This window comes from Balaenoptera physalus (genome assembly GCF_965194825.1).
Source record: "Balaenoptera physalus genome assembly, chromosome: 4".
NCBI lineage: Eukaryota > Metazoa > Chordata > Mammalia > Artiodactyla > Balaenopteridae > Balaenoptera > Balaenoptera physalus.
The window spans coordinates 145014492-145040822 of NC_138891.1; the positions used below are offsets into that span (position 1 = coordinate 145014492).

The window sequence follows — 26331 nt, forward strand, 5'->3', positions numbered from 1 at the left end:
GTCTGTCTGGTGACTGGGCTGGATTCCCACCTTTCGGGGGGCCTGGATCCGGGGAGGCGCTTCGTGGCTCCGAGTGACTGACCCACTGACCACCCAAGGTAGAGCCCCCTGTCCTGACCCAGGTGCCCACCCCACACGATGCCTGGTGTGCAGGTTTTCCAAGGGTCCCGCAAACGTTTGCTGAAGTGAGGGATAAAGGAACGGATGGATGCTGGCTGGTTCTCCTCTTGACTCTTTTCGCACCTTAATCATGCACCCCTCCGGGTGGGAGGGCCATCACCGGGGTTGCCCCGAGTCGGGCGTAGGGCTTCTGTGGCTCCTGCAATGAACGAAGTTGAAATAGACCGGCGCCTAGAATAACAAATTCCTGCGAAGCCGGGCAGGCAGCGATTGGCAATGGGACTCGTCTGGCCTCCCTTGGCTGGCCTTCCCTCAGGTCTGGTCACCGTGCTTGACCAGCTTTGCCGCAGGTTGTGACTAACAGACCCAGACGGCCGCGATCCGCCCCCTCAATAAACGCGCCCCTTGTTAGACTGAACAGGTTTAGAAACTTGAACGAAAAGGCCGGCACTGCCGGGTCGAGGCCCAGTTCCCCCGCCCAGGTGCCGGGTGCACGTCGGCCCCGCCCCGGCGTGGACAGCGGTGACCTCACACGGCGCGGGGCGGAGCGCAGGGCGCGGGGCGGGACCAGCGACAGCGGCGGCGCCGGGCGGGAGAGCGAGTGCGGCCGAGTCGGCGCCACCATGGCCACCGTGGATCTGGAGAAGCTGCGGATGTCCGGGGCCGGCAAGGCCATCGGCGTGCTGACCAGCGGCGGCGACGCGCAAGGTGGGCGCGGGCACGCGCGGGCCGATCGCCGGCGGGCGGGGGTTCTGCTGTGCCCGGGTCCCTGGGGCGCGCCCGCACCCTCGGCCGGCACCTGGGGCACGCGGTCAGCAGGTGCTCCTCCTGGCCTGCGCCTCCCGCCTCCTCCTCCCCCTCCTCCTACCCCCCCTCCTCCTCCCCCTCCTCCTACCCCCCCTCCTCCTCCCCCTCCTCCCCCTCCCAGCCCCGGTCCCCTTCCCGGTCCGCGTCCTGGACCCGCCCCCGCGCGCCGGGGGCCCGCGTACGTGCCGCCCACCACGGCCTCTGCGCCCCGCCTGCCGGGGGTGTGTCCGCGCGGCCGGCCGTGGCCGGGACGGGGTGCTGTCGCCGGCCGCCCCCAGGCCCTCCCCGCACCCCTTCCCGGTGGTGCGTGTCGGAAGCCCCATTTCCTGGAGGCCGCTGAAGGCTGGGCAGGTCCCCGCAGGCCCGCAGAGCGCGGGCTCTTCCTAGTTCTGAAACACGACCTGGGGGCACAGTGCTTCCCCGAAACCACTGCCTCCAGGGCGGCTCTGGGGCATTTTCTTTAGTGCAGGGCTGTTCCCACCCCCTTGTACAGGGGAGGCCGAAGGTGGTGGCCTGCCTGCTGGCCTGCCCAGGGTCCTGCAGCTGGGACCTGGCAGAGCTGGCTGAGTGCCCCTCCTGGGGTCTGTCGTGGTGCCCTGGACTTGTCCTGACTGCTGCTCTCCGGCGCCTCTGGCCTGGGATGGCAAGTGTCACACCTGTTGGGCTTGGCCGCATGGCCACGCCACACGCCTTGAGCCTCAGGAGACACCTTGACTAGCCCAGGAAGCAGGCCTGGAAGGAACCTAGCCGTCCCTCTCAGGCTGCACAGCCGGGCCTGGTCTGCCTCCTTCCAGATCAGAAAGTCCAGACACATAATTCCTCTCCCTGCCTCAGGCTCCCGACTCCCCGCTCGCCACTCGGAAGCAGGGAAGAGCTAGGAGGAAGGGGTTTTCACAGGAGAGCAAGCCCGGGAAGGCAGAGACGTCAGCCACTGTCTGCGTCCCAGCCTGTGCGGGTTCGGGCTGAGCCCTCCAGACCTGGTCTGGCGGGCGGACAGTGTGCTCTGCTGCACGTCCGCGGCCCCGCGTGGCCAGAGCACTTGCCTGTTGCTGGGCAGCAGCGGCTCCCTCTCAGGGCATGGCCAGTGGGCCGGGGCCAGGTGGGAGGAGAGTGGGCTTGGAGGGTGGTCTTGGGGAAGCATTGTCCTGTGAGACTGGACCACGGGAAGGGCCTGGTATATGGAGGACAGACACTTCCTGAGAGGCTGGGCCCGCCTCTCCAGAGAGGTCCTTCCTCTGCAAGGCCCCAGCTCCCCTCTCGGGCAGGCACAGGGGTCTCCACCCAGGCTCCTGTCTGCACCATGGAGACAACAGCTCTGGAGGGAGGGCTGGGAAAGATAAATGCACGTTTAGGCAGGGGAGCCGAGCCGGTGGGTGGCACAGACTAAACAGGACGAGGGATCAGTGGGGGCAGCGGCCCGGGCCGGTGGGCCAGTGGAGGGCAAAGCCTGTCTGACCTATGGGTCTCCCCTTGGCCAGCCCGGCCCTGATGCCCCACATGGAACGGGCAGTGCTTCCTGGACACCCAGGAGTGTGGCCGTCGATGCACCGCCGGCTGGGCTGTCGGCCACCTCACCTCACGCTGTGTCCTCGCTTCCCTAGACCCCTGGCTGTAACGTGGTTTTCTGATCGGGGCTGCGAGAGAGGAGGGCTCCACAAGCTTCCCCAGTTTAGGGCCCGGGCTGATGCCTGGGGGAAGATGCCAGGGCCAGCTGGCTCTCTGGGGGGAAGGGAGCCTTTCTGTATTGTAAGTTCTGAAGGCCAGCCTGTGGGTGTCCGCCCCGGGCCCGTGCCCTCTCGCCAGCACTGCTCCGGGGAGCTGGCTCAAGACGGTGGGTTCTCGGTTTGCCCTCAGGGGCCCCCACTGCCTTCCAACTAGAGGCTGACCTCTAGGGACCTGATGGTGCCAGGCGGGCCCTCCCCACGTGCCCTCCCGGGTGGGCGTGGGGCTGACAGCCGCCGTGGAGAACGGGCACCCACCCCGACCTGCACTTGCCTCCCTGAGGCTCAAGCCTGCATTTGTTGGAGTGAGTGGAAACCAGCCAGCCTCGAGGCGGTGGGGGGCAGGGGAGCCGGCAGACCCTGTCCCGGTTGGGCCGGCCTTGACCAGCTCTCTGACTTGACCCGAGTACGTCCCTCGGGCCTCAGTTTCCCCTTCTGTAAACAAGACAAGCCACCTGGCGGGTTCCTCCAAGCCAGCCTGAAAGTCACGTCCTCTGCCCTTCCCGTTGGCGGGGAGTAGGTGTCCGTGCGTTGAGGGAAGGTGGTCGTTACCGATGTTACTTTGTGCAAAAGTGACTAGAAAACTATAACATAGCCCCGCCGCCCACTGGTTCCACCCCTCGGTCTCGCCCCTGGGGCGGACCCCACCCTGTCCCTCAGTTACGCGCAGGACCTGCCTTTTCTGGGTTGATCAGTGTGGACGTTGACGTCCTGTATTTGCGGTGAGGACCGCCCCCATCTCGTTATGTCCCAGCCTGGCTCCACGTCTTCACATCGGCTGATGATTAAGTGTGAATCTGCGGGGCCCCGTGTCCTGCCATGATCACCTCTTTCGTGTACATTTTGTTTTCCCGGAAACTAATTGTGATGAAAAGTCACCTTATGAACAAAGGCATCCACCTTCGGACATCAGTTTGGTTGTGGTGTCGATTTCCTCCAACAGGGAGTCATCTGTTGCAGTCTCCCTGGCCCTTTGGAGGCTGGAGGGTGGAGTGGAGGGGTCCAGGGCTGGTCCATCAGTGGGAGATGCAGCTGCTCTCCTCCCTGCTCCTCTGGCCCTGTGGGGCTTGTGGCTGCCACACTGGCTTTATTTTGAGGAAGAAAAGCAGATTAAAGGGCAATTAAAAAGGCCCTTTCAGGGAGGCAGCTTACAGTGAGGTTTACAGGGAAACCCACGCCCTCAGGCCTCCGTATCCATGGTAGCTGGGACAATTCCATTCTAAGATTGAAGAGTTTTCCTGTAATATGGTCATTTGTTCTCCTCTACAAGCCTGAGCACACTACCCTAAGCCTGGGGCCCTTTGCAGTCCCTGGGGCTCCAGGCAAGCCCACCAGGCTGGCTAGTGAGATGGCCAGGACCTCTGGGTTGGATGGTGGCCTGGGTCTCCAGCCACTGCCCCCGCCCCTCACCACCCCATCCGGAACTGCTGGCCTCCCTCTTGTTGCCAAGGGGTGGGGCTTGGACCTTGAGCCTGCAGTGAGCCCAAACTGGCCTCACCCCAGCAAGGGCAGCTGGGGAGGCAGATACCTAAGGGTGGAAAGCCTGGGCTGCTGTAGACGGGGGTGGGGGCCACGGGGGTCCCAGGGCTGGGGGACGGGGAAGAGAGGTGATCCTCTGAGCCTGGTGGCCCCGGCGTACGCGTGCAGGCTGGGGAGCAGGGGCGCCAGCCCACTCAGCTGCCCTGGGGCCGTCTGACCCCCAGGAGCCAGAACTTGGCCCTAGGGGGTGCTGTCCTCCTCTCCTGTCTCACGGAGCCCACCCTCCAGGCCAAGGGGCAGGGGGCTCGTGGCCCCAGGGCCCCAGGCGCCGACCTCGGGGTGCTCGCCAAGCTGCCCCCCGGGGTGGTGGCGCAAGAGTCTAGCAGAGGATGCGGGCGCGTTTGGAAGGCAGCTGCCCCTGCGTCCCGCCTGCCCGTTTTGCATCTTGGGGCCATGCGCCCGACCTGCTGCGATTCCCCCAGGTCAGGGCCCTGGGGGCCGGGGTGGGGGGCTGAGCTGAGCAGCAGAGGCCGCAGGGGAGCATGGGTGGCGGGGACGCGGCCGGAAGCGATGTCGCAGGTCTGCAGGTGCCTGTGCTCTGGGCTCAGGAGGAATCGAGCCCTGGTGGGGACCTTCCCGGTTTAACTCTGGGGCGGCTTATTTCCAAGTGCGAAGCCGATACAATGCGGGGGGCTCACCCCATGCTGGACTCGGGGTCCTGGCTCGGCGCCCCCTGAGATGTGGGAGGGACGGTCCAGGGCGCCCACACTCCGCGTCTCCACTGACGGGCGTCTCCCTGACCCCTTTGCAGGCATGAACGCTGCCGTCCGAGCCGTGACGCGCATGGGCATTTACGTGGGAGCCAAAGTCTTCCTCATCTACGAGGTACGGTGCGGGCAGGGCGGCCCTCGCCCCACGCTCTGGCAGGGAGCAGTGTGGGGAGAGGGGTGCGGATGGCGGATGGGGCAGGGCTGCCAGGCTCTGGGGTGTGGATGGGGAGGCCGCCCTCAGCCTGGGCGCTCACGGGTGGGCACGTCCCCTGAGAGAGAGGAGGGCGTGAACCTGCTGTTCTCCTCAGAGGCCGGGACCTCAGCCCCACCCGTCCTCCGACGCCCAGCCCTGCTGTACCCTCCTCACCTAACCCGAGCTCGAGCTACCCTACTGACAGCAGTAAACGGCCTCCTTACGCAAAGCAACAGAGAATCATTGTTCTATTTTGTTCTGGCTGAAGCTGGTGCGCCCTTTGCTTTATTCCCCCAATTCCTATCCCCCCAAATCCCTATTTCAGATTTGGGGCAGACTCTCTCTCTCTCTCTCTCTCTCTCTCTCTCTCTCTCTCTCTCACACACACACACACACACACACACACTCTCTCTCTCTCTCACACACACACACACACACACACACACGCACTCTCACACACACACACACACTCTCTCACACACACACACACTCTCTGTCACACACACACACGCCCACTGTGTTACTTTGTTTTCACTCTTTGCTGAAATGTAGCGAACCCCAACCTGCTCTGCGCTCCCCAGAGCGTCCCTCCTCCCACCTTGGGCGTGTCCGCATCCTGTCCCTTTACTCTGGTCCGGGTCAGGCCCCTCCTCCCCAGCCTTGGCTGTAGGGGGCCATCTGAATGAACAAATGGGCGGGCAGTTCTGCAGGCCCCTCCCTCCCGCAGAGTCCAGACCCTCAGACGAGGCTTGGATGGCCAGGACCCTGCAGAGCCTTAGGTCGTGTTTCGGGAGCACATCTCCTCAGAGTCTCAGGGACCTGTGGCCTCAGGAGCTGGGCAGGTGGAACCCATGCCCTGATAATGGTCTAGAACCTTCTGAAGGACAGGGTGAGATTCTTCAGGGAATGGCCTAGTTTTGTGAACAAGTGGTCTCCACTCAGGGCGGGGTGGGTCCAAGGCCCGGCTCCTGGAGGTTGTACACATGTGACAGGGGCATCCCTTCACCTCCCTGACCCTCGGTTTCTTCTTCTATGAAGTGGGGATGTTAGGGCAAAAAGCTAATGCAACACTGAGAGTTAAGGCACTTTTCACAGCCCCTGACGCCGAGAAGGGCTCAGTGAATGGGGCTGCTTTATTCACCTGACAGCCCAAACTGCACCTGTGGGCTCAGAGCCGCCACAAGGATGGCTGCTGGAAGTGCCCTGGGCCTGCGGCCAGTTCTGAGGCTGCCTGGGTGCCCAGCCAGGTGGGAGTGGAGAAGGCAGAGGAGTGGGGAGGGGAGAGGGGAGAGGTGACACAAAGTGGATGGAGGTGTGCAAAGACATTCCAGAAGGTTCCCAGGCCAGGAAAGGAGGACTGTGCCTGTGAGACTTTGATTCGAGCTGGGAGCAACGTGGGATTGGGGCGAGGCTGGCACCATGCTGGGGTTTTGCAGACTCAGGGCTGCCTCTTTTGTCGCTGCTTGCTCTGGACAGTGTCTGTGGATTTTCAGGTTATTTTCCTGCTTTTCTGTGGGGTGGGGTGTGTCCTAGTGGCCGAATTCCTGACCGGAGCGAGAGGGGGCGAGAGGGGACCAGGCCTGGCCTGAGCTGGGGAAGGTAGCTTGACGATCCCTTAGACGGGAGTCTTGTCCTGTGGCCCTGAGGACCTTCTCGCAGTGCTGCTTCCCCCTTTATTCCCAGGGGTAGGACCATTTGCCCCACCCGCCCCCAGGCCCTGCTGCCCAGGACCCTGCAGGCCCCAGCTGATCTAATGACAAGTGTGGGAACGGAGGAGGCGGGTCGCAGAGCCGAACCCCAGGCAGGAGCGGTGGCTCATGGCTGCTTCATTGGAGGGGCTGGGAGGGCTGCACGGAGGAGGTGGCCCTGCTCATTTCGGCTCGGCGGTGCCTCGTCTTTTCACCATTTGTGAAAGCACATGTCCTCTGTCCAGACTGTATAAAGAGCTCCTGCTAATAAGAAGGGGTTGGCCACACGAGAGCAGAAACAGGCAAGACACTGGAATGGGCTGCCCTCGCAGAGGCTGTCCAGGTGGCCTGTGGCTTATGTCATATTCAAAACAGCATGTGTTATCAGGGAAACGCAGGGGAGAAGCCCTGCAGGGACCACATACAGCCTCCGGGATGGAGACCAGCATGGCCCGGCGCTGGGGGTGGGCCGCTCTGAGGCCCTGGCTGCGTTGCTGATGGACGAGGTGGCCACAGGCACCTGTGGGCACCGTGTGGCAGCGCTGTCGATGGCTGCTTGCACACCCAGTGACCCGGGAGTCCTTTCCCGGGAGATACGGAGCGTTATTTCCAATGGCCCCAAACCGGATCCCTCCAGAATGTCCATCAGCGGCGGACAGGTCATAAACTGTGGGCGTGCGCAGGGGACTCCCGCACGGCAGCGAGCACAGACACAGTCGCACGTGACCTCGTGGGGCCTTGCGGATGCCCGGCCGAGCGAAAGAGGCCGGACGCAGTGGGGACGCTGTGCTGTCATTTCTGCATCTAATTGGCACCCTTGGGAGGCAGGGCAGCGGGTGTCTCTGGCAGGGAGGGTCCTGGCAGGCAGAGGGGCTGCTGGGCGCTGGGCTGGTTCTGGTTCTGACCCGGGCGCGGTGACCCAGCTGCGGCTCGTGGGCACGCATCCCACGGCTGCCTGCGACAGGAGTGCTGCCGAGCAAGTCGTGCTCTGTCTGTAACGCGCTGCCCTGCAGGCCCCACAGATCGTGCCTGGGGAGGCGTCTGGGCGCCCCGGCCTCTCCCCTGACACCCCTGACCCCAGCAGACCCCGGCTTCGTCCCCCGAGGCCCTGGGGGTGGAGGGGCCTCCGCGCTCAGGACCCCTGGGCCTACTTCCCGCCAGATGGGCTTTTGGCCGAGGTTCCACGTGTCCTGCTGCTGTGGGCACCCGTCTCATGCCTGTCGCCTCGCTTTCAGGGCTACGAGGGCCTCGTGGAAGGGGGCGAGAGCATCAGGCCAGCCAACTGGCTCAGCGTCTCCAACATCATCCAGCTGGTGAGGCCCGCGGCCCTTCCCGCCATGAGCACGCGTGTGCACCGGGGACATGCGCACAGGCACATGGAGCGATGCACGGAGGGATATGCAGGTGCACACACCACCCACACAGACACACAGACACACGGAGACACACAGACACACGGAGACACACAGACACACGGAGACACACAGAGGACACACAGACACAGAGACACACACATAGAGACACACAGGCACACAGAGGGACACACAGAGGGAGACACAGGTGCACACATCAGCCACACACAGAGGGACACACAGAGGGAGACACAGGTGCACACATCAGGCACACACAGAGACACACACACAGGCACACAGGCGTACACACCATCCCGCAGGCGCTCGGCTCCCGGCTGACTGTCGTCCGACTGCCTTGGGGACGTGGGGGTGGGAGGTCATAGGGGTGCGATGGCCCCGGGATGTCTCAGCCTCCAGCTGCGGGCTCTGGGAGGAGAGGACACCCTGGAGGAGGCACGCTTGGCCTCAGTGGCCTCTCTGTGCCTCCCCCGCCTTCCCCTTCGCCATCCTACCTACTGAGGGTGGGGCGCTGAGCACCTCGCTGGGGCCAGGCGTTCCTAGGAGCGGGGGTCTTTGAACCAGGTCTCTGTAGGGAGACCCTAGTCCTCCCACAGAGCAGGGACCGCCGTGGGACACCTGTCACCTGTGTATCCTAGACCACCAGCTGATACCTGCTTATTTAAGAGGCCTGTCGTCGTCACATGCTATGTACGGGTCAGCGGAGCAGTGGGCGACGGGCCTGGACCCTGGGTCATCCAGGCACAGCCAGCCCTGCAGTGCCACCCACCCCTCCTGCCCAGGGTGGACGTCCCCAAGGGACCGCGCTCTCCAGGCGCTCGTGGGAACAGGCCCGTTTGTTGAGCCCTCGATGGTCCAGTGGGGCACGGACAAGCCCTGTTCTTGGGCTTCATCAGAGCCCCCCACCCCATGTCGTCCTGCTCCGGTGCGGTGCTCCCTGACCCCATCGTGGGTGGGGCTGCAGCCTGGGTACCTCGTCCTCCGCCCCAGGGGTCCAGGGAGGGCGGCCATCATGCTTCAGGCCTGGATCCAGCTGTTGCTCTGCTCTGACCCTGTGTCTGAGGATGGCTGTGGCCTCTGTCCTGAGAGACCGCCTGGGGAAGGAGCTTTAGGCCAAGTGTTAGCTGGGGTGTGAAGCTGCATGAAAGGTGGGCAGGTGAGGATGCGGGGCCGGGCTGGTGTTTGGAGAGGGGTGAGGAGCGTAGAGCATGGGGGCGGCGGGGAGGGGCGCAGGAGGAGGCTGGGCTGGGCCAGGGCCAGCTCTGATTTGCATTTTCCGTGAAGCCTGGGGCCCGGGGCCCAACCCGGTGCTCTCGGTGGTCTGGGGATCAGCACACTGTCCCCAGCACCTGGCCGAGTGCAGGGGCCGGCAGTTCCACCTGTGGGCAGGGTCTGGGGGGCCTGGGCCGAGGCTGAGCCGGGGACGGGGGGGGCATGAGGATGATGGCATGAGCTGCCCAGGCATATCCCTGCGCTGGTGCCCGGCCGTGTGGGCCAGAGTACGTGCATGTGTGTGTGTGCGCGCGTGTGCACGTGTGCGCGCCTTACACACCTCAGAGCCTGCTCGTCCCTCACCTGTCGAGCTCCCCGAGCCTGACGGTGGGCAGTCTCCTCCTTGCACACATGAGGAGAAAGTCCAGGTAGGGGGGGCGGGCACCTGCCCAGCCTTCCGAGGAGCCCCTGGGCTTGGCCCTCCGTTCCTTGGGGTCTCCCAGGCCGCCCCTGCCCAGTACCCGCGTCCCTCCGGTGCCCCGTTGGCCCAGGCTGCCCCTCCTCCGTGCAGGGCGGCACCGTCATCGGCAGCGCCCGCTGCAAGGCCTTCACCACGCGGGAGGGGCGCCGGGCGGCCGCCTACAACCTGGTCCAGCGTGGCATCACCAACCTGTGCGTCATCGGCGGGGACGGCAGCCTCACGGGCGCCAACATCTTCCGCAGCGAGTGGGGCAGCCTTCTGGAGGAGCTGGTGAGCGAAGGTGGGTCGGCGGCGGAGCGGCTAGGGCCGGGAACAGGCAGGACCAGAGGAGGCGAGATGCTGCTGGGCTGCCGGCTGGGAGGAGGGGGCTTGGCCCGAGATCAGGCGGACCCCGGGTGGCTCTAGGAGCCACGGGCCTGGGTTTGGCCGCTAGTGAGGCCTGTGGAGACCCAACGTCAGGGACCCCCAGGCAGTGCTGTCCTCCTGGTGCTGGATGGCAGTTCCCAGGCTGACTCAGCTGCGCTGTGATTCATTCCCCGATGTGGGTTACGGGCTTGTCACAGTTTGCAGAAGTGTGATAGTTAAAATTTGGTAACATAAGACACAGAGTCCTGGGGGGTCACCAGTCAGAAAGTGACCTGTTGGAGCTTCGTTGGTTCTGTGCTGCTTGTGGGGGACCCGGAAGTGAGGGGTGCACTCTCCAGGGCTCCCCTGGACGTCTCCCAGAGGGTGACAAGTCCGTAATCAGCGGTTCAGCCACTGCCGCCGGGCCCCAGGACCCCTGCTGCAGGACCTGAGGAGGGGGAAGCTGAGCCTGGGGACCTGACCAGGCTGCACTGCCGGGTGGGCTGGGGGAGGGCGTGGGGATCGGGGTCCGGGCCCCGTGTTGTGGCCAAGGGGGCCGGGTGGGGCCGCTGAGGCTGCACCTGGGCTGGGCTCCTCCTTCCCAGGCAAGATCTCACAGAGCACGGCTCAGACCTATTCGCACCTGAACATTGCCGGGCTGGTGGGTTCCATTGACAACGACTTCTGCGGCACCGACATGACCATCGGCACGGACTCGGCCCTGCACCGCATCATGGAGGTCATCGACGCCATCACCACCACCGCCCAGAGGTGAGTGAGGCCCGCGGCCCCCCGCCCAGCCAGGCCACCAGGCAAGCAAGCTTGGGGTCCCGTCTCCCGGCGAGGGGCTGAGGCTGCCCTTCTGCAGGGTCAATGGCTTGTCAGCGTGATTCCATCCCTAGGAGCCTGTACTGGCTGCCCCCAGCCCCCAGGTTGGGGGGACTTACAGTGGGGTGAGCGGAGGGGCTTGGGGCTCTGGTCCCCACCCTGCCAGGTTGTCCCGAGCCCTAGGTGGGCAGTGGCTCTGACAGGTCTCCTACGGCCCTGGGGCAATGATGCACCCCACAGGGGATTCTCAGGCTGCTGGCTAGTGACGGCCAGGCCCCAGCAGGGTGAACGGCCTTCAGCCTCAGGAGCAAAGATCAGTGAAAACCAGCGTGAAGCTGGCCGTGAGCCCGAGACAGAGGTGGCTCTTAGCCCAGAGCCTTGGCCCCCCTGAGAATGACAAGGGCTGTCTGTCCTTGGGCTGCTCCCGCGTCCTCTGTCTCTCCTGGGCACGCCCTTGGCAGAGCTGGGGCCATGGGTGGTGTGGCACGAGAGGCCAGGCTTCGTGGCTCAGCTCTGCTCAGGGGGACTTTACACTGATGCCCTCTGCCCTTTCCGTGTCCACAGCCACCAGAGGACCTTCGTGCTGGAGGTGATGGGGCGGCACTGCGGGTAAGGGGGCTGCCCGGGTCAGCCGGGGGGCCTGGGGCTTCGGGGGAGCGGGAGCAGGGTGCAGCGCCTGCAGGGCTCCTGGCGCGTGGCAGGTGCTCACTTGACACTGTGGGTGTGAGAGCCGGGGCGTGGGGAGTCCTGACTGGGGCTGGGTGCCGCTCAGAGCTGTACCTCCCCTGTGACCCAGGGACCAGGCCCACCTACTGCAGCCCCTCGCCCTCCCGCCCCCCCAGGTACCTGGCCCTGGTGTCCGCCCTGGCCTCGGGGGCCGACTGGCTGTTCATCCCTGAGGCGCCGCCCGAGGACGGCTGGGAGAGCTTCATGTGTGAGCGGCTGGGTGAGGTGAGGGCCCGGGGGTCTTCTCCCAGGGTCCTTGCCGTGAGCTGCGCGGCCCGTGTCCCCCACGAGAGTGTCCCTGGGGTCACGTGGCCGGCTTTGGCCGATTCACTTCCCTCTGGTTCAACAAGCATCTGCAAGCATCCCCCGCTGGGGGCGGCACCGCGAGGAATGGAGAGGGCTTCGGTGCCGATGGACACACCCGGGGGCTGCCCCGGAGTGCAGAGGGGGCTGAGGGGGACACTCACCACTGCCCCAGGCTCGGCTCTGCGTGGTCAGTGCTGATGTGGGCGAGGGGCGGGAGCGGGGACACGGTCAAGCTGGCTCCCTCGGGCCCTGACCGCTGAGCCTGGGCACGGGGAGGTGGCTTTGTGAAGATGGGTGGACGGGAACCTGGGGCAGTGGCTCCAGCAGAAGAGGCTGTGGAGGCGGGAGCAGATGGGGGGCTGAGGCCTCATCCAGGAGAGATGAGCAGGGGTGCCTGAGACGGGGTGCCTGGAACGCGGCTCTCCAGGCCCTTCAAGGTGGAGCTGGGGGGCTCTGGCACAGAAGAGGCAGATACTCTGCCCTGGGCATCCCCGAGGCCCCCCAACTAGGATAGGCTGGCCCCTTGGCTAGGCCAGTGGTGGGAGGGCTGTGACGGGGGGGGAGAGGCGCCTTCAGATCAGGGGTCGGGGGGCACTCGAGGGTTGTGGTCTGGATTCAAGGCAGGGGAGCCCCTGAGACTGTGCACCCAAGTTCACGCTCGGGCCCAGTCTGGGGCCCTAATGGGCTGTGTCTACCCCCAATGTCCTCTGCATCCTGGCCCAAGGGCAGGACGAGCGTGGAGGCTGCCCGGGCCGGGCCTTTTGTTCTGGAGTCCTGGGAGGTCAGTGCCAGGCCCTGTGTTTCCTGAGGGAGAGGCGGGCGGCCCGGGGCTGGCTCTGGAGCGTCCCTGTCCCCATGTGACCGAGGTGGTGGCGTCACTCCCGTCCGCTGCCGGATGCTGCTCTCCCTACCCCGCACTCACACCCCAGGGTTTTGTACCCCTGCCCAGGGCAGTGGGAGGGGCCGAGGGTCATGACTGGCTTCTGGAACCTTCCCCAGTGAAGACAAGGGTAGGGCCGAGCTGAGCCTGGCGGCGAAGCTAGCCAGAGACCTCTGTCCTCTCCTTGGGTGGAGTCCTTGCACCCCCGGGTGGCCTTGTGACCCCGCTGGGTAGAGGGGGGCTCTGGTGGTGATGGTCTCTGGCTGACCTCGGCCTTGGCCTACTCGCTGAGAACTTGGGGCTGGGTCTTCCTGGAAGTGGCCTGGACTCAGGCCTGGCCTCACATCCTGGTTCTTTCCTGCTCTGTGTAAGGCCCTCGCCCCACCCCGACCCGGGGTTCCCTGAACTTCAGTTTCCCCAACTGTTACATGCAGGTGTCACCCTCTGCCCTGCCCACCTCCTGGGCTGCAGCGAGTGAGGCTGAGGGAGGTGTGGGCTCTTCTGGCTGTTTCACTTCACTGCACCACCCCCACCTCCTCCAGGCAGCCCTCCACTCCTGGCTCCCCCGCCCCTCTGTACCTGGGTCTTGCAGGAGCTGCTCTGAACCTATCTTTCTCTCTAAGTCTCTTCGGGTGCTGTGGGGCAAACATCTGAGGCTGGTGGATCAGAGTGAATCCCGCAAACATTTGTTGAGGACATAAATAAGCAAAAAGCACTTTCAAATCCCCAAAGAGCTTTGCCTTTGCAACAGTTAAGAGATGCTAATTCGTCCATCACCAGCTGATGTAGGAGATCTTCCCTCAGTCGGGGAGGGGGAGGGGGAGGAGGAATCCTCCAGTCCCCCAGTCTCTACCCGCAGGAGGGGCAGCTGCCCCGCGGCGTGGACCCCAGGGCGGGCTTGCAGGTCACAGCCGTGGCTGGGGCAGGTGTCTGCAGGCTGGCGGCTGAGCCCTGCCGTGTCTCTGACCCAGACCCGGAGCCGAGGGTCCCGCCTGAACATCATCATCATCGCCGAGGGCGCCATCGACCGCAACGGGAAGCCCATCTCATCCCGCTACGTGAAGGACGTGAGTGTGGGGGCCCTGGGTCACGTGGGGTGGGCGGGGCCTTGGGGAGGGGGCTCCCCTTTATCTCCAGTGCCCAAGTGCTCTTGCTGGGGCCCCACCCCCAGCTCCTGGAGGGAGCTTTCTTGTCCCTAACGATTGCCAGATGTGGGGTGGGTGTGGCCGGGACTCCTGAGAAGCCCTGGCCCCCCCCCGAGGCTGAGGTGTGGCTCCCACCTGCTGGGAACCCCCAACCCTCTGGTTTCCAGTCTTCATTCAGATCATCCCCCATCCTAGGGGCCCTGTCCAGCCCCCCAACAGTGTCCCAGTGACAGGGTCCAGCCCCTGCCGGCCCCGCATTGACAGGGGAGCCCTCTGCCTATCCAGTACCAGATTCATAACAGAACAACTTTGGGGGGACTCCTTCGTCCCTGTGAGCGGCACCCACCTGCCGGGTTCTGCCCAGGGCCCTGGGCCCCCGTCCCCCAGTGGGGCACAGCCCCTGGGAGCCTCCATGCCCCTCACTTTGGTCGCCCACCCTGTCCTTGAGTTCGCAGCCAGGTGCTGCCAGGAGCCGGCCCCTCTGCCGCCTCTCTGTGTGCTGTGCTTCCTGCCACAGTACCTGGCAAGGCCTGACCCACAGGGGCTGGAGACCATGATGAGCTCCTGCAGCCGGCACGTGTGGGAGCACACGCCCACACACTCACATGGAAACACAGCCAAACACAGCACACGTGCACACACTCAGGCTGTAGGCGTGAACCCTGGGCTGGCTCTCTGGGGCCCCTGGGGAGCTGACACCCTGAAATCCCTGAGGCAGGGTGGGGAGGGGGGGAGGGGAGAGGGCTGGGGGCCACAGGGTGGTGGGACAGTGGGGTAGAGCGACAAACTCAGACACCCCCTCTCTGTCCCCACGAGCAGCTAGTGGTCCAGAGGCTGGGCTTTGACACACGTGTGACCGTGCTGGGCCATGTGCAGAGGGGAGGGACCCCGTCGGCGTTCGACCGCATCCTGGTAGGTGGGGCGTCACCCTGGTGCTGGGTGGGCACGCGTGAGTGTGCGTGAGTGTTTTTTTTTCACTGCTGCTGGTGCTTGTGGGTGAGACCACGGCCTGGCAGCCTAGGCCGCACCCTCCTGGCGATGGCTTTGGCAGGACCTTGGGAAAGGAGGGCGGCGTGAGCAGCAGGTCAATGTCTGGTGGTTCTGAGTCTGACCCAGGGCCTGGGTGCCGAATCTTGATTACTGCTGGTCCCACCTCACCCTCTGCAGGGTGGGAGTCATGCTGCAGCCCCGCAGGGACAGGGCCCGGGGCCAGGGAGGCCCCGAGGTGGTGAAGCGCCCGCCTGTGAGGCGCTGGTCACCGGGGCTGGGGGCTGGAGACTGCAGGGCTGGCCGGAGCTGTGCCTGGGCCCCTGTGCTGGGTGAGGCCGGGTGACCAGCGTGGGCCTGGGGGAGCCGCTGGACCGAACCTCTCCCAGGAGGCCTCGGTGCATCCCCATCCCACACAGAGCAGTGGGGACACTGACCTCAGAGGGGGTCTGGCCCCAGGGGTGCACTCGGGACGGGGGGCCAAGCACTGGCCCTCCACCAGGCCTGGCGCACAGAAGGGGCTATCGAGTGCCAGCTTGGGCCCGGGGTCTCTCCTGGTGGCAGGAGAATGGGCTCACCTGCTGGTTTTGCAGATGGTGGGGACACCGGAGGCCTGGGTCGGGGACAAAGGGGCGCCGGAGGTACAGCTTAGTGCTGGCCCCCAAGCCCAGGTCCTGTAGGGCGACACCTGCACACAGTGGGTCACAGGAGAGCGGCCATCGCACGGTTCCTGAGGGACACAGGAGCTTTCTCCCGGGCTGTTCCTGACACACACCTGACCAGTGTGGGAGGCCGGGGGCGCGGTCTAGGGGCGCGGCGGAGGCGGGGGACGCTGCTGTCTCACCGAGCTGAGCCGTGGGCCTTGGTCTCTGGCGCGCCTGTCTGTTCCCGTTGGCCGTGGCAGGACCCCTGTTTGTGATTTGTCTCCATGGAGGACGGTCCTTACCTGTTTTAGCTGGTCCGGCCCGCCAGTCCATGCCCAAGTTTGCACACACATCAGGACAGCTGTGACAAAGGAGCCCCAAGCGAGGAACCTCGTCATAGTGGAGAGAACTCCGGAAACCCCGGTCCAGCCCTGGCCCTGCCACTGCAAGCCCGGGGTGTGGGGGCCACGCCCTCCTAGCAGGGCCGGCTGAGACCCCGTGAAATGGTGCCGGGGGGCTGCTGTGAAACGTGGTCATGCTAAGTCACCATTTCTAGTATAAACAGTGTCGCTTACTCCAGAAGCTTCTAGTGTGTGCGTGTGTGTGTGTGTGTGCGTGTGGCTCTGAGAGCCGAGGGCGTGTGCGTGGCGTGGGGCCGGCTCCGTGCCGGCTGCACCTGCCTGAGCCCCGCCCGCCCCTCTCTCCGCTCAGAGCAGCAAGATGGGCATGGAGGCGGTGATGGCACTGCTGGAGACCAGGCCCGACACACCGGCCTGCGTGGTCAGCCTCTCCGGGAACCATTCCGTGCGGCTGCCCCTCATGGAGTGTGTGCAGATGGTGCGCACCCGCCTGCCCGGGGTGCCGGCGTGGGGGGCTGCCCAGGGAGGTGCCTGGGGCTCTCATGCCCTGCTGGGCTCTGCCGTGCCCCCTTCCCGGCCACAACTCCGGAGCTGCCTGTCCTTCCGGGCCTCTCGGCCCAGCCAGCAGGCCTGCTGCAAGCCCCCCGCCCCCCGTGCCCCTCCATGCGTGTTACACGGAGCGGGCGGCTGGTGCATCGCACCTTCTGTTGTGGCCCCCCTTCCGAGTGTGTTGCTGCGCCCCCCAGCGGGCCTCAGGGTATCCGAGGCCTGCAGTCCTCCAGGTGGGGGAGGGAGGTGTGAGCACATCCCCAAGGTGCCCCCAAGGTAAGACAAGCCCGAGACAGGTGCGGGAGCTGCAGGGAGCTGGGGAGCCCTGGGGAGCCCGTGGGGGGCCTGGGGAGCCTGGGATCGAGAGGAGCCAGGGGAAGCCCAGGGGAGCCGGGGGTGGGGGTAGCTAGGGGGAGCCAAGGACACAGCTTCCCAGAGCCAGTGGCCTGGGACAAACTGGCTTTGCAAACTGGGCAGGATGGGGCCCTGGGGCTAGGATGGGAGGGGGAGGGGGAGCGGGTGGCCAGAGCCACCGGGACATCTCATGGGACATCTCATGTGGTCAGAGCAGGGACCACGGGAGTGGGGAGTGGGGAGCAGAGAGAGGCTGAGAGGCTGGCTGTGGGGACACTGGGGTGGGGGGCTCGGTAGGTTTGGGGGGCCCTGCAGCTGGGGGCAGAGCGGGGCCTGCCCAGGGGAGGTGGGCTGGCGCCTCCCTGGCGCTTCTCCTGGAAGATCCTCCCGCGGCGACCTCCCCTGGGCCCCGCTTTCGGGCAGGCTGGTCGCCAGTGGGTGGTGGGTCTGGGGGCCAGAGCAGCCTCACCCTTCGTTCCTAGGCCCTTGCTGCCCCCCACCCCCTTCCCAGGGCTGAGGAGGAGCGAGGCCCAGGTGCCCCTTCCAGGGAGGGGAGGACCTGGCAGGCCAGGTGGGGTCCCCTCGGCCCCTCAGCGCTCTCGATTGCCGGCAGTGATGGCTGCCCGGCAGGTCTGGGACAGGCCCCCCGCGTTGGGCTCGGACGCATGTGCCAGGCCTCCGCCTCCAGCCTGTGCATCTTGTTTTCTTTAAGACCAAGGAGGTGCAGAAGGCCATGGATGAGAAGAGGTTTGAAGAGGCCATCCAGCTCCGAGGCAGGTGAGGGGGGCCTGGTGTTGGGCGGCTGTCTGCTCAGCGGGGCCCACAGCAGACTCCGAGTGGCTCGCACACGGCCACCCCCGACATGGGGACGTGCCCACCTGCAGAGGTGGCGCTCTGAGACCCTCCTCCTAGGGCGTGCATCGTGTAGGAGGCACAGGGCCCGACAGTGGCCGAGAAGTAGGCAGGCTGCGTGGATGTGCCCCGCGGGGCTGGCGGGGCCTGCAGGGCGCTGGGGGGATGGGGGGGGGACACAGCACAGGGAGGGCACCTGGGAAGGGGGAGGGGGAAACTACAGAAGGCAGCAGCGAGGCAGGCCTGGAGGGGCCAGGTCAACTGGCCCTGCGGGTCTGCTTCCCGTGGTTCCCGTGGCCATGCTTCCCGCCCCGCTGCGGAGCTGCCGGGACCACGCAGGCTGAAAGTGGGCGCTCGCTTTGCCGAGAGGGGCGTTGGGATCGCATGTCCGTGGGGGTCTCTGCCGCCCGGCGATGGCGCCCAGCCAGGGTCCGTGGCGACAGGAGTGGGGAGGTGGGCCGCACCCGTGTCCGGTTCCTCTGAGGCTGTGCTGCCGGCCCCGTGCTGTGCTGAGATGTTTGGCTGTGGGCTGCGCCATGCACGACCCGCTTCCTTTCCAGGAGCTTTGAGAACAACTGGAACATTTACAAGCTGCTTGCGCACCAGAAGATCTCCAAGGAGAAGGTGAGGGGCGAGCCACAGAGCCCACACCTGGCTGTGCCCTCGGCCTCCTCCCGCCTGCCCTGCCACCCCGCCCAGGGAGCGGGGAGCTGGCCCCACTGAGCCGGGACCCTCCCTCCTGTCTGGGGTCTGAGCTGTGAGCTGAGAGGACCAGACCTGGCCTCTGCTTGACCAGCAGGTCCCAGACAGGCCTGGGGATTACGCTGGCCCGTTGCTTATCAAATGGCTGGAGGAATTTAAGTCAGGAGAGGAGGTTTAACTCAGGAGACGAGGGATGCAGTGTTATGACACGTTCCAAAATAGCTAAAACCCTCAGGAAATGGACTCTCTTCAAAATAAAGATGACAGCAGGATTCGTTTCTGAAACCACAAGGGCAAGGAAAGGGTCCCACCAAGACAGTCTTGGACGGTGGGGTCCTGGCCCCCCATTTATCCCGGGAGCTGGTCAGGGGTGGGCAGCGGCTTCTGGCAAGGCAGAGTGGTCCCCACATCCCCTTCCAGAACCGCCTGGGGCATGACCACCTCGGGCGCGTCAGGTTGGTATTACCAGGACCCACTAGAGCCAGGCTGCCCAGCAGAGCCGGTGGCCACACGCGGCCGCGGAGTGCTGGGAACATGTCTGCCCTAGTGAGGTGTGCCTACACGCCACACGGGCGCAGGTTCTGAGGAGCAGCGAGGGAAGCGGGTGTGGAAGCGCCGCATAGCAGTGTCTTACGTTGGTTCCGGGTTGAGGCGATGACATGTTGGTTCTATCAGGTTCCAGCAACCCTAGGATTAAAAGAGCATCGCCTGCTTCTTTGTGCTTTCCTATCGTGCCTGCGGTGGCCCCCTGCCCTCCACGCACCCGTGCTGCTCGCCAGGGACTTTCTGGGGCGCTGCTGCCCTGAGCCCCGAGTGTGGGGTGGTTGCTGAGGGCCTCCAGGCAGGCGCTGACTCCGGCCTGAGCCACTGCTGCCCCCGCGAGCCGCGCTTGGCCGACAGCGGCCCGAGTCCCGCTCCTGCCTTTGGCTGAGGACTTTGCGGTCGTGAGCGGGGCCTGCACCGTAGCTCATGTGGTCTTGGGCAGAGCCTTGTGGTGTCAGGAGGACAGGTCTTTGTCATGCCCGGGGGAGTCCCATCTCTGGCCCATGTCCAGGCTGCCACGAGGACTGGGGCCTCTTCTCCGGAAGCCGCCCTCTGCTGACTTCTGTCCGGGTCGGCGGTTCCCCCGCCCCAGCCCCGTGCTCATGCTCTTGTCTCTCCACCTTCCCTGAAGACCAGCTTCTCCGTGGCCATCCTGAACGTGGGGGCCCCAGCGGCCGGCATGAACGCGGCCGTGCGCTCGGCGGTGCGTACCGGCATCTCCCAGGGCCACACGGTGTACGTCGTGCACGACGGCTTTGAAGGCCTGGCCAAGGGGCAGGTAGGCATGGCCGTGCCTGAGGCCGGGCGGGGGACCGGGCCTGCGGTGGTGGCCCTGTGTGTCTTTGGTCAGTTTATGACGTGTCCCCGGCTTGCTTACGAGCAAACAAGGACCGAGGGGCTCGCGATGTGGGTTTAAGAGCAAGGCCAGGTCCTCTCCTTGGGGTGGAGGGGGAGCAGCTGGGTCCACTTTAGCCCGGCCCGGGCCCCGAGACCCCGCTCTGACCTGTGGTAGGACGGTCAGTGCCAGGCACGGCCTCTGTCCCCCCTCCCCCGAGGACGTGCGCTCCCTGAGGACGGGTCCATCACCTGAGGAGGGGTGGGCCAGCGCCCCTGGCCTGCCCCCCTGAAGCCGTGCCTCCCCCCTGCAGGTGCAGGAAGTGGGCTGGCATGATGTGGCTGGCTGGCTGGGGCGAGGTGGCTCCCTGCTGGGGACCAAGAGGTGAGCACCTGGCCACCGAGGGCAGCAGCGGGGTGCGATGCAAGGGAAACCAGCTCCGTGGCCCTGGGCTAGGTCTCCTCTGGCTGGTGGCTTGTCCAGAGCGGGACACAGACCCTCCTGCCTGGGGCTTCCTGGCCAGGAGCTCACTTGAAGTCACCTGTGTAGAGGAAGGCTGCTCGGGCGGCTCCACACCTACAGCAGGGATCCCCTCGGGCAGGAAGTGAGGCTCACAGCCAGGTTGTCGGGAGGGCAGTGGCCAGTGCCCAGCAAGGGCACTGAACGGGTGCCAGGCCGCTGGTGTGCCCCGCTGCCCCCGGGTGCCCCACCTTTGCTTCCACCTCTAATCGGGAATCCCACCACCAGGCCCCAGGCCTGCCTTCTCCTGAGCTCAGACACGGTGCGGACGTGGGTCCTTCCAGCCTGGCGTTCTGTACAGATGCAGCACGCCCGTCTGATTTCTCTCCCACTGCAGGACGCTGCCCAAGGGCTACATGGAGAAAATTGTGGAAAACATCCGCATTCACAACATCCACGCCCTGCTGGTCATCGGAGGCTTCGAGGTGAGGGGGCAGCTGCAGGGGAGCAAGCGGGGGTGGAGGAGACCCCAGGGTGTGGGCCGCCGAGGTGGCCCTTCCGGAAGCCCCATGTGCAGGAGGTTACCTTGAGCCAGCTGGACTGACGGGGCCACCAGGGTGAGTGTGGCGGGGCTGGTGAGGAGGGGGAGGGGGGAGGGGGAGGGAGGAGGAGGGAGAGGGGCAGCTCTGACCGCAGGGGTGGGACAGTGGGGGTGGGACAGCCCAGGCAGGAGGGCCGAGTGGCCTCAGCCTCCCGCCGCTGAGGTGGTGGTCCAGAGCGGCTCTCGGCGGAGTTCTGGATAGTGGGGGGCACGTCGGTGTGATGCTGGGGCTTGGTCAGCCCCCGTAAATGACAGATATCCACTCCTGCCCTTTCCTGAAGGAGCCCAAGCCCCCGCAGACTGCATGGAGTGGGCTGGGGTCAGGGCAGGGTGGGCGGGCCTCCTTCCTGTCCTCCTTGGAGTCCAGTTTCCCTGGTGAAGGCGGCTGCAGAGCTCCTGGGTGGGGCCCGCCTGGTCTCGGTCCTGGGGTGTGGCAGGTGGGCCCAGACGCCCATCGCCAGGCACACAGCCGGGAGCAGGACCCAGGGGCCCCTCCTCCTGCCTCGCCTGGCAGCCCGGCCTCTCCGGGGCCGGCCTTGAGCCCCCCCGATGCCTGCAGGCCTACGAGGGGGTGCTGCAGCTGGTGGAGGCCCGCGAGCGCTACGAGGAGCTGTGCATTGTCATGTGTGTCATCCCCGCCACCATCAGCAACAACGTGCCGGGCACCGACTTCAGCCTGGGCTCGGACACCGCCGTCAACGCCGCCATGGAGGTGGGGCATGGGGCCGCTGCCCCCGCGTAGGCCGGCAGTGGGCGGACGGGGCGCCTGGGAGGGGAGGGCGCCCAGAGGGGCTGCCAAGGGGTGGGATGGGGTGCGGGGCCCCCACCGAGGCTGGCGGCCTGCATGGGGAGTGGGCAGGACCCGGCTGCCCCCGAGGTCTCAAGGATGGCAGCGAGGGTGTGGCTCTGGGGTCACCAGGGTGTGAGGATGACGGTGGTCAAGGCTGCCGCTGACCTAACTGAGCTACCGTACTGGTGTGGACATCAGGCCACGGTCCTGTCCGGTGAAGCAGCCACACGTGGCTCTGGGGAGAAACCAGGCCTCCGGCTGGGATGTGGGAGGGTGGGAGCCCGGTTCCTGGAGGGATCCCAGCAGGCTGGCACCACCAGGGGCGCTCTGGGGGCATCCCCACTGCTGTCCCCACCCTCTAGACCTTTCCCACCTTTGACTGTGACCCCACATGAGCCCAGCTTCCCCAGGGGTTCAGCACCTCCGTTTTGGGGGGGTCTGAAGCTGGAAGGGGGCGTGTTGCTCAATCAAGTGCTGCGTGTTTTTAGATGGAGGAGAAAATACAAGTGAAACAAGAGGCTAAAGGAGGTCCCACCCCACCCCCATCTCCTAACCCAGAGTCCCATGATCCTCAGGGGTTTTCTTTCAATTTACCTCCCATCTGAACTGGCTGTGGATCGCCCACAGCTCCTCTGAAACTTCTCGTGCCCCTTGCCCTCACCAGATGAGGGAGGACGAGGTTTGGTTTTACTTTGCAGCTCTGATTTCTGGTTGAATATTTTTCTATATGTTTATTGCCCATTTGTCAGGGGTTTTTTTGAAATTATCTTTTTCCACCATTTGCCTGTTTTTCTCTGGGCACGTTTTCTTTTTTATTTGTAAACGTTCTTTGCATATGTAGGCTATAGACCCTTTGCCAAACATTGCAGCTGTTTCCTCCACTTTGCTCTTCATCTGTTATCTGGGGTTTATCCTCATAGTTCAGACACCAGTAACCTACGTACCTGCTTTATTTCTCTTTCCTCAATTCTTTATTTAATGCTCGAATTTCGTTGAACTCTTCAGTTAGGATTGTCATCATCATTAGCGTCTGCAGAGCACTTACTTCACGTGTCGTCAGGGCCCCTGTTTACGAAGACCCTGCCCTGGCAGAGTGTCTTCCCCCATTGGCAGATGAGCAGATTAAGGCCCAGTGTGTCCCTGGCCCAAGGTCAGGGAGAGCCTCCTAGAGCGTCCCTGGCCCCTACCCACTAGATGCTAGTGACACCCACCTTGTCCTGGGGGCACAAATGCCCGGGCTGAGGACCCAATTCCATGTGGCCTCATGGAGGGCTTGTGGTGAGGGCTGCCAGTGCCCTGGGCACATGGGGCAAGGGCTGTCCCAGCCGCTCCTGATCTTCAGTCACTTTGGGAGAGAGACCCGGGTCCCTGCAGCGTCGCGGGTCCCCGCGATCTGAGGGGAGGGCTCTGACCCGCACCCTGGTTCTCAGAGCTGTGACCGCATCAAGCAGTCGGCCTCGGGGACCAAGCGCCGTGTGTTCATCGTGGAGACCATGGGGGGCTACTGTGGCTACCTGGCCACCGTGACCGGCATCGCTGTGGGGGCCGACGCCGCCTACGTCTTCGAGGACCCCTTCAACATCCAGGACTTAAAGGTGAGCCGAGCCCGTACCTTTCTCCCGGCCAGGCTGAAGGGTCCCCTCCTGAGACACAGCGGAGCAGGCCTGCGCAGGAGCCAGGGCCCCCGCCAAGCAGCCACGGCCCAGCAGGCTGGGGGCTCGCTGCCTTCGAGGGGACCCAGCCCGTGACCCTCTGCACCCCTCCCCCTCCCCCGGGCAGTGCCCCTGCCGCCCTGTGGCCTCCGTGGCCGCTGGCCCCGGCCCTCCCAACGCGGCTTCACGGTCCAGCCACAGGCCCACACCCGCACCACCCCACACAGCCCTCCAGCAACCGCAGCCCAGTCCCCGCCCCCCACCCCAGGCTGATGTGGGTCTTCTCAGCCCCACCTGTTGGCTGGTCTGGAATAGCCCCTCCCAGACAGCCTCAGGCTGCGGGAAGGGGTGTGCAGTGCTGGCTGCTGCCCCCGACTCCGCTCAGCCCAGGTCTTCACCCCACAGGCCAACGTGGAGCACATGACCGAGAAGATGAAGACGGACATCCAGAGGGGCCTGGTGCTCCGGTGAGGTTGCCGGGCGAGCCCGCAGGGTCCAGCAGTGGGGGCAGCTGGGTGGAGCAAGGCTGGGGGCTTAGGAAGGAGTGGGTGGGGTCGGGCTTTCCCGAGAGCCTGTGGCCCGGCCCGGAGGGGCTCAGCATCCAGGCGAGGCTCAGGCCTCCCTGCCGCTCCCACCCCGTTCTTCTTCCCAGAAACGAGAAGTGCCATGAACACTACACCACGGAGTTTCTGTACAACCTGTACTCCTCCGAGGGGAAGGGCATTTTCGACTGCAGGACTAACGTCCTGGGCCACCTGCAGCAGGTACGGGGTGGGGGAGCACGGATTCCGTGGAAGGCTGCTCCCTGGCCCCCGGCCCCCAACTGTGCCCGGGCCGAGGGGTCCCAGGAGGCCGTGGCAGGATGAGGACCCCCCTCTGTGCCCCTCCTCATGGGGCACCTGGCTGTAGGTGCCCCTTGGTCCTCACACCCCCGAGCAAGGCTCGCATCCTGCCGAGGCCTCAGCCTGAGGAAGGGGCGGGCCCGGGAGCCACCTCCACCCTGACAAGCCCCCTCCCCTTCTGGCCCCCTGGAGGCCCTGCAGCAAGCCCGCGCTGTGGGTTCCAAGCAGACTGAGGGCCGTGTGCACCCCTAGGGCTCCCCTCTCCCGGGGGGGTCTTTGCTCACTGGTGGTGGGACCTGCCTGCCAGATGCAGGGGCCCACGGAGGCCCCCCAGTCAGTGAGTAGGCAGCCCACTGCCCGGCCTCTGGAGGTGGCTTTTAGGCCAGATTTGGGACAGAGAAAGGGGCCAGAGTGCTGCAGGTCGAGGGGAAGGGATGTCAGCCCAGCAGGGCTCACCAGAGGTCATGGCAGGGCCTGGTTGCTGGGCTCGGGCCGGGGCTCGGCTGCCTGAGGCCCAGCTCCTCCCTGAGGGCCAGAACCTGGCCTCACCCACTGTGTTTCCAGGGCGGGGCTCCCACCCCCTTCGACCGGAACTACGGCACCAAGCTGGGGGTGAAGGCCATACTCTGGATGTCGGAGAAGCTGCGGGCAGTCTACCGCAAGGGTGCGTGAGGGAGGTGGTGGGTAGCGTGACCTGTCCCCGCCGAGGGCCCTGGGTGTGGGGCTGCCAGCACGTGCCTGTGTCCACAGGGCGGGTCTTCGCCAACGCCCCCGACTCGGCTTGCGTGATCGGCCTGCAGAAGAAGACGGTGGCCTTCAGCCCCGTCACGGAGCTCAAGAAGGACACCGACTTTGAGTGAGTCCCTCCGAAGAGAGGGGTGGACCGCCGGGCCCCGACCTGCCTGGACCGCTGATCCCACAGGGCCGCCCGGTCCCCATGCCCAGGGCTGACCCCGGGTCCCTGTTGCTCCGGACGGGGCAGAGAGTGAGGGTGGGGTCAGCCATGGTCGGGTCTGCAGGCGCTCGCGGTCTGCCGAACCCTCCTGGGGGCGGGCCCCGGCACCTCTGAAGCGCGGTGGCCGGAGCTAGCCTCCACATGTCCCGGGTCCCGAGGTCCAGGTGTCCCCAGGGGGCGTGCGGGGCCCAGGTTGGGGTGGCGGCCCGGGAGCTGACCCGCCCCGCCGCTGGCGCCGCCTGCCCCGCCCCCTGGCCCTGACCCCGCCCCGCCGCTGGCACCGCCTGCCCCACCCCCTGGCCCTGACCCCGCCCCGCCGTAGGCCCCGACCCCGCCCCTGACCGAGTGCCGGCCCCGCCGCAGGCACCGGATGCCCCTGGAGCAGTGGTGGCTGAACCTACGGCTCATGCTGAAGATGCTGGCGCACTACCGCATCAGCATGGCCGACTACGTGTCCGGGGAGCTGGAGCACGTCACCCGCAGCACCCTCAGCATCGAAACAGGCTTCTGAAGCCGCGCCCCTGCCCCGCCCCCGCCTGCGCCCGCCTCCCCAACCCCCCCCCGCCTGCGCCCGCCTCCCCACCCCCCCCCCGCCCCCACTTTGGAGCCTGGGCTGCTGTCTCCTGGAGCCTGCGGGCGGGGGTTGGGGAGGTGCACCCTGGCTCCGGGACTCTCACGGCCCAGGTTCCAGCCTGCTGTCCGCTCGGCTCTCCCCCAGGACAGAGCACCTTGGGCACCCACCTTCCACGGCAGGGGTATGTGGGGGCGTCCACGTTTGGACACCGCCCCCCCCTGCCTCGGTACCCCGAGGTACCTCTCCCCAAGCCGGCCCTGCACCCTCACCAGCCCTGGGGGCGCAGCAGCCTGGGTCTCCGTGCTGGAGTGGGGACGTGCCCCGGCGCGCCTCACTGTGACCCAACCCCTGTGTGCACTGACCGACGGGGCTGAGCAGCGTTTGTCTCCTTTTCTAGAAATAAAATCACCCCGACTGTGGGGTGCTGTCAGTCTCTGGAAAGCAGGGCCTCTGGAACCTTCTAGGGAGGGTGGGCAATCTGGTGGTTGGTAGCTCCCCCCCTGCACACACGGGTCTGAGGGCCTCCTCTGGGCTCTGGGCTGAGCCCGGTCTCAGGGACGCG

General features: G+C 65.7%; 1 protein-coding gene across 2 annotated transcripts; it reads left to right on the forward strand.

Annotated features, from left to right (window-relative positions):
* Positions 1–662: 662 nt before the first annotated feature.
* PFKL (phosphofructokinase, liver type) lies at positions 663–26210 on the forward strand. Of its 2 annotated transcripts, XM_082460742.1 has the most exons (23): positions 667–828; positions 4939–5012; positions 8014–8091; positions 9932–10121; positions 10792–10957; positions 11579–11623; positions 11857–11965; positions 13898–13993; positions 14891–14983; positions 16414–16539; positions 17677–17741; positions 18377–18440; positions 19693–19839; positions 20210–20280; positions 20753–20840; positions 21516–21668; positions 23177–23341; positions 23804–23865; positions 24051–24162; positions 24805–24904; positions 24991–25096; positions 25559–25740; positions 25780–25907. In XM_082460742.1, exons 1-22 carry the CDS (start codon positions 744–746, stop codon positions 25704–25706), a joined length of 2343 nt encoding a protein of 780 aa, XP_082316868.1. In that variant the 5' UTR covers positions 667–743; the 3' UTR covers positions 25707–25740; positions 25780–25907. The 2 variants fall into 2 exon arrangements, with proteins under 2 accessions (XP_082316869.1, XP_082316868.1); XM_082460743.1 differs by having other exon boundaries at positions 663–828; positions 25559–26210.
* Positions 26211–26331: the final 121 nt, after the last annotated feature.

Bases quoted from the DNA above. Each gene is read 5' to 3' on its own strand.
- PFKL (XM_082460743.1), top strand. From the start codon at position 744: ATGGCCACCGTGGATCTGGAGAAGCTGCGGATGTCCGGGGCCGGCAAG. The intron at 18,441-19,692 runs GTGAGGGGCGAG...CCTTCCCTGAAG, and splicing joins AGAAGATCTCCAAGGAGAAG to ACCAGCTTCTCCGTGGCCAT. The intron at 23,866-24,050 runs GTGAGGTTGCCG...TCTTCTTCCCAG, and splicing joins CAGAGGGGCCTGGTGCTCCG to AAACGAGAAGTGCCATGAAC.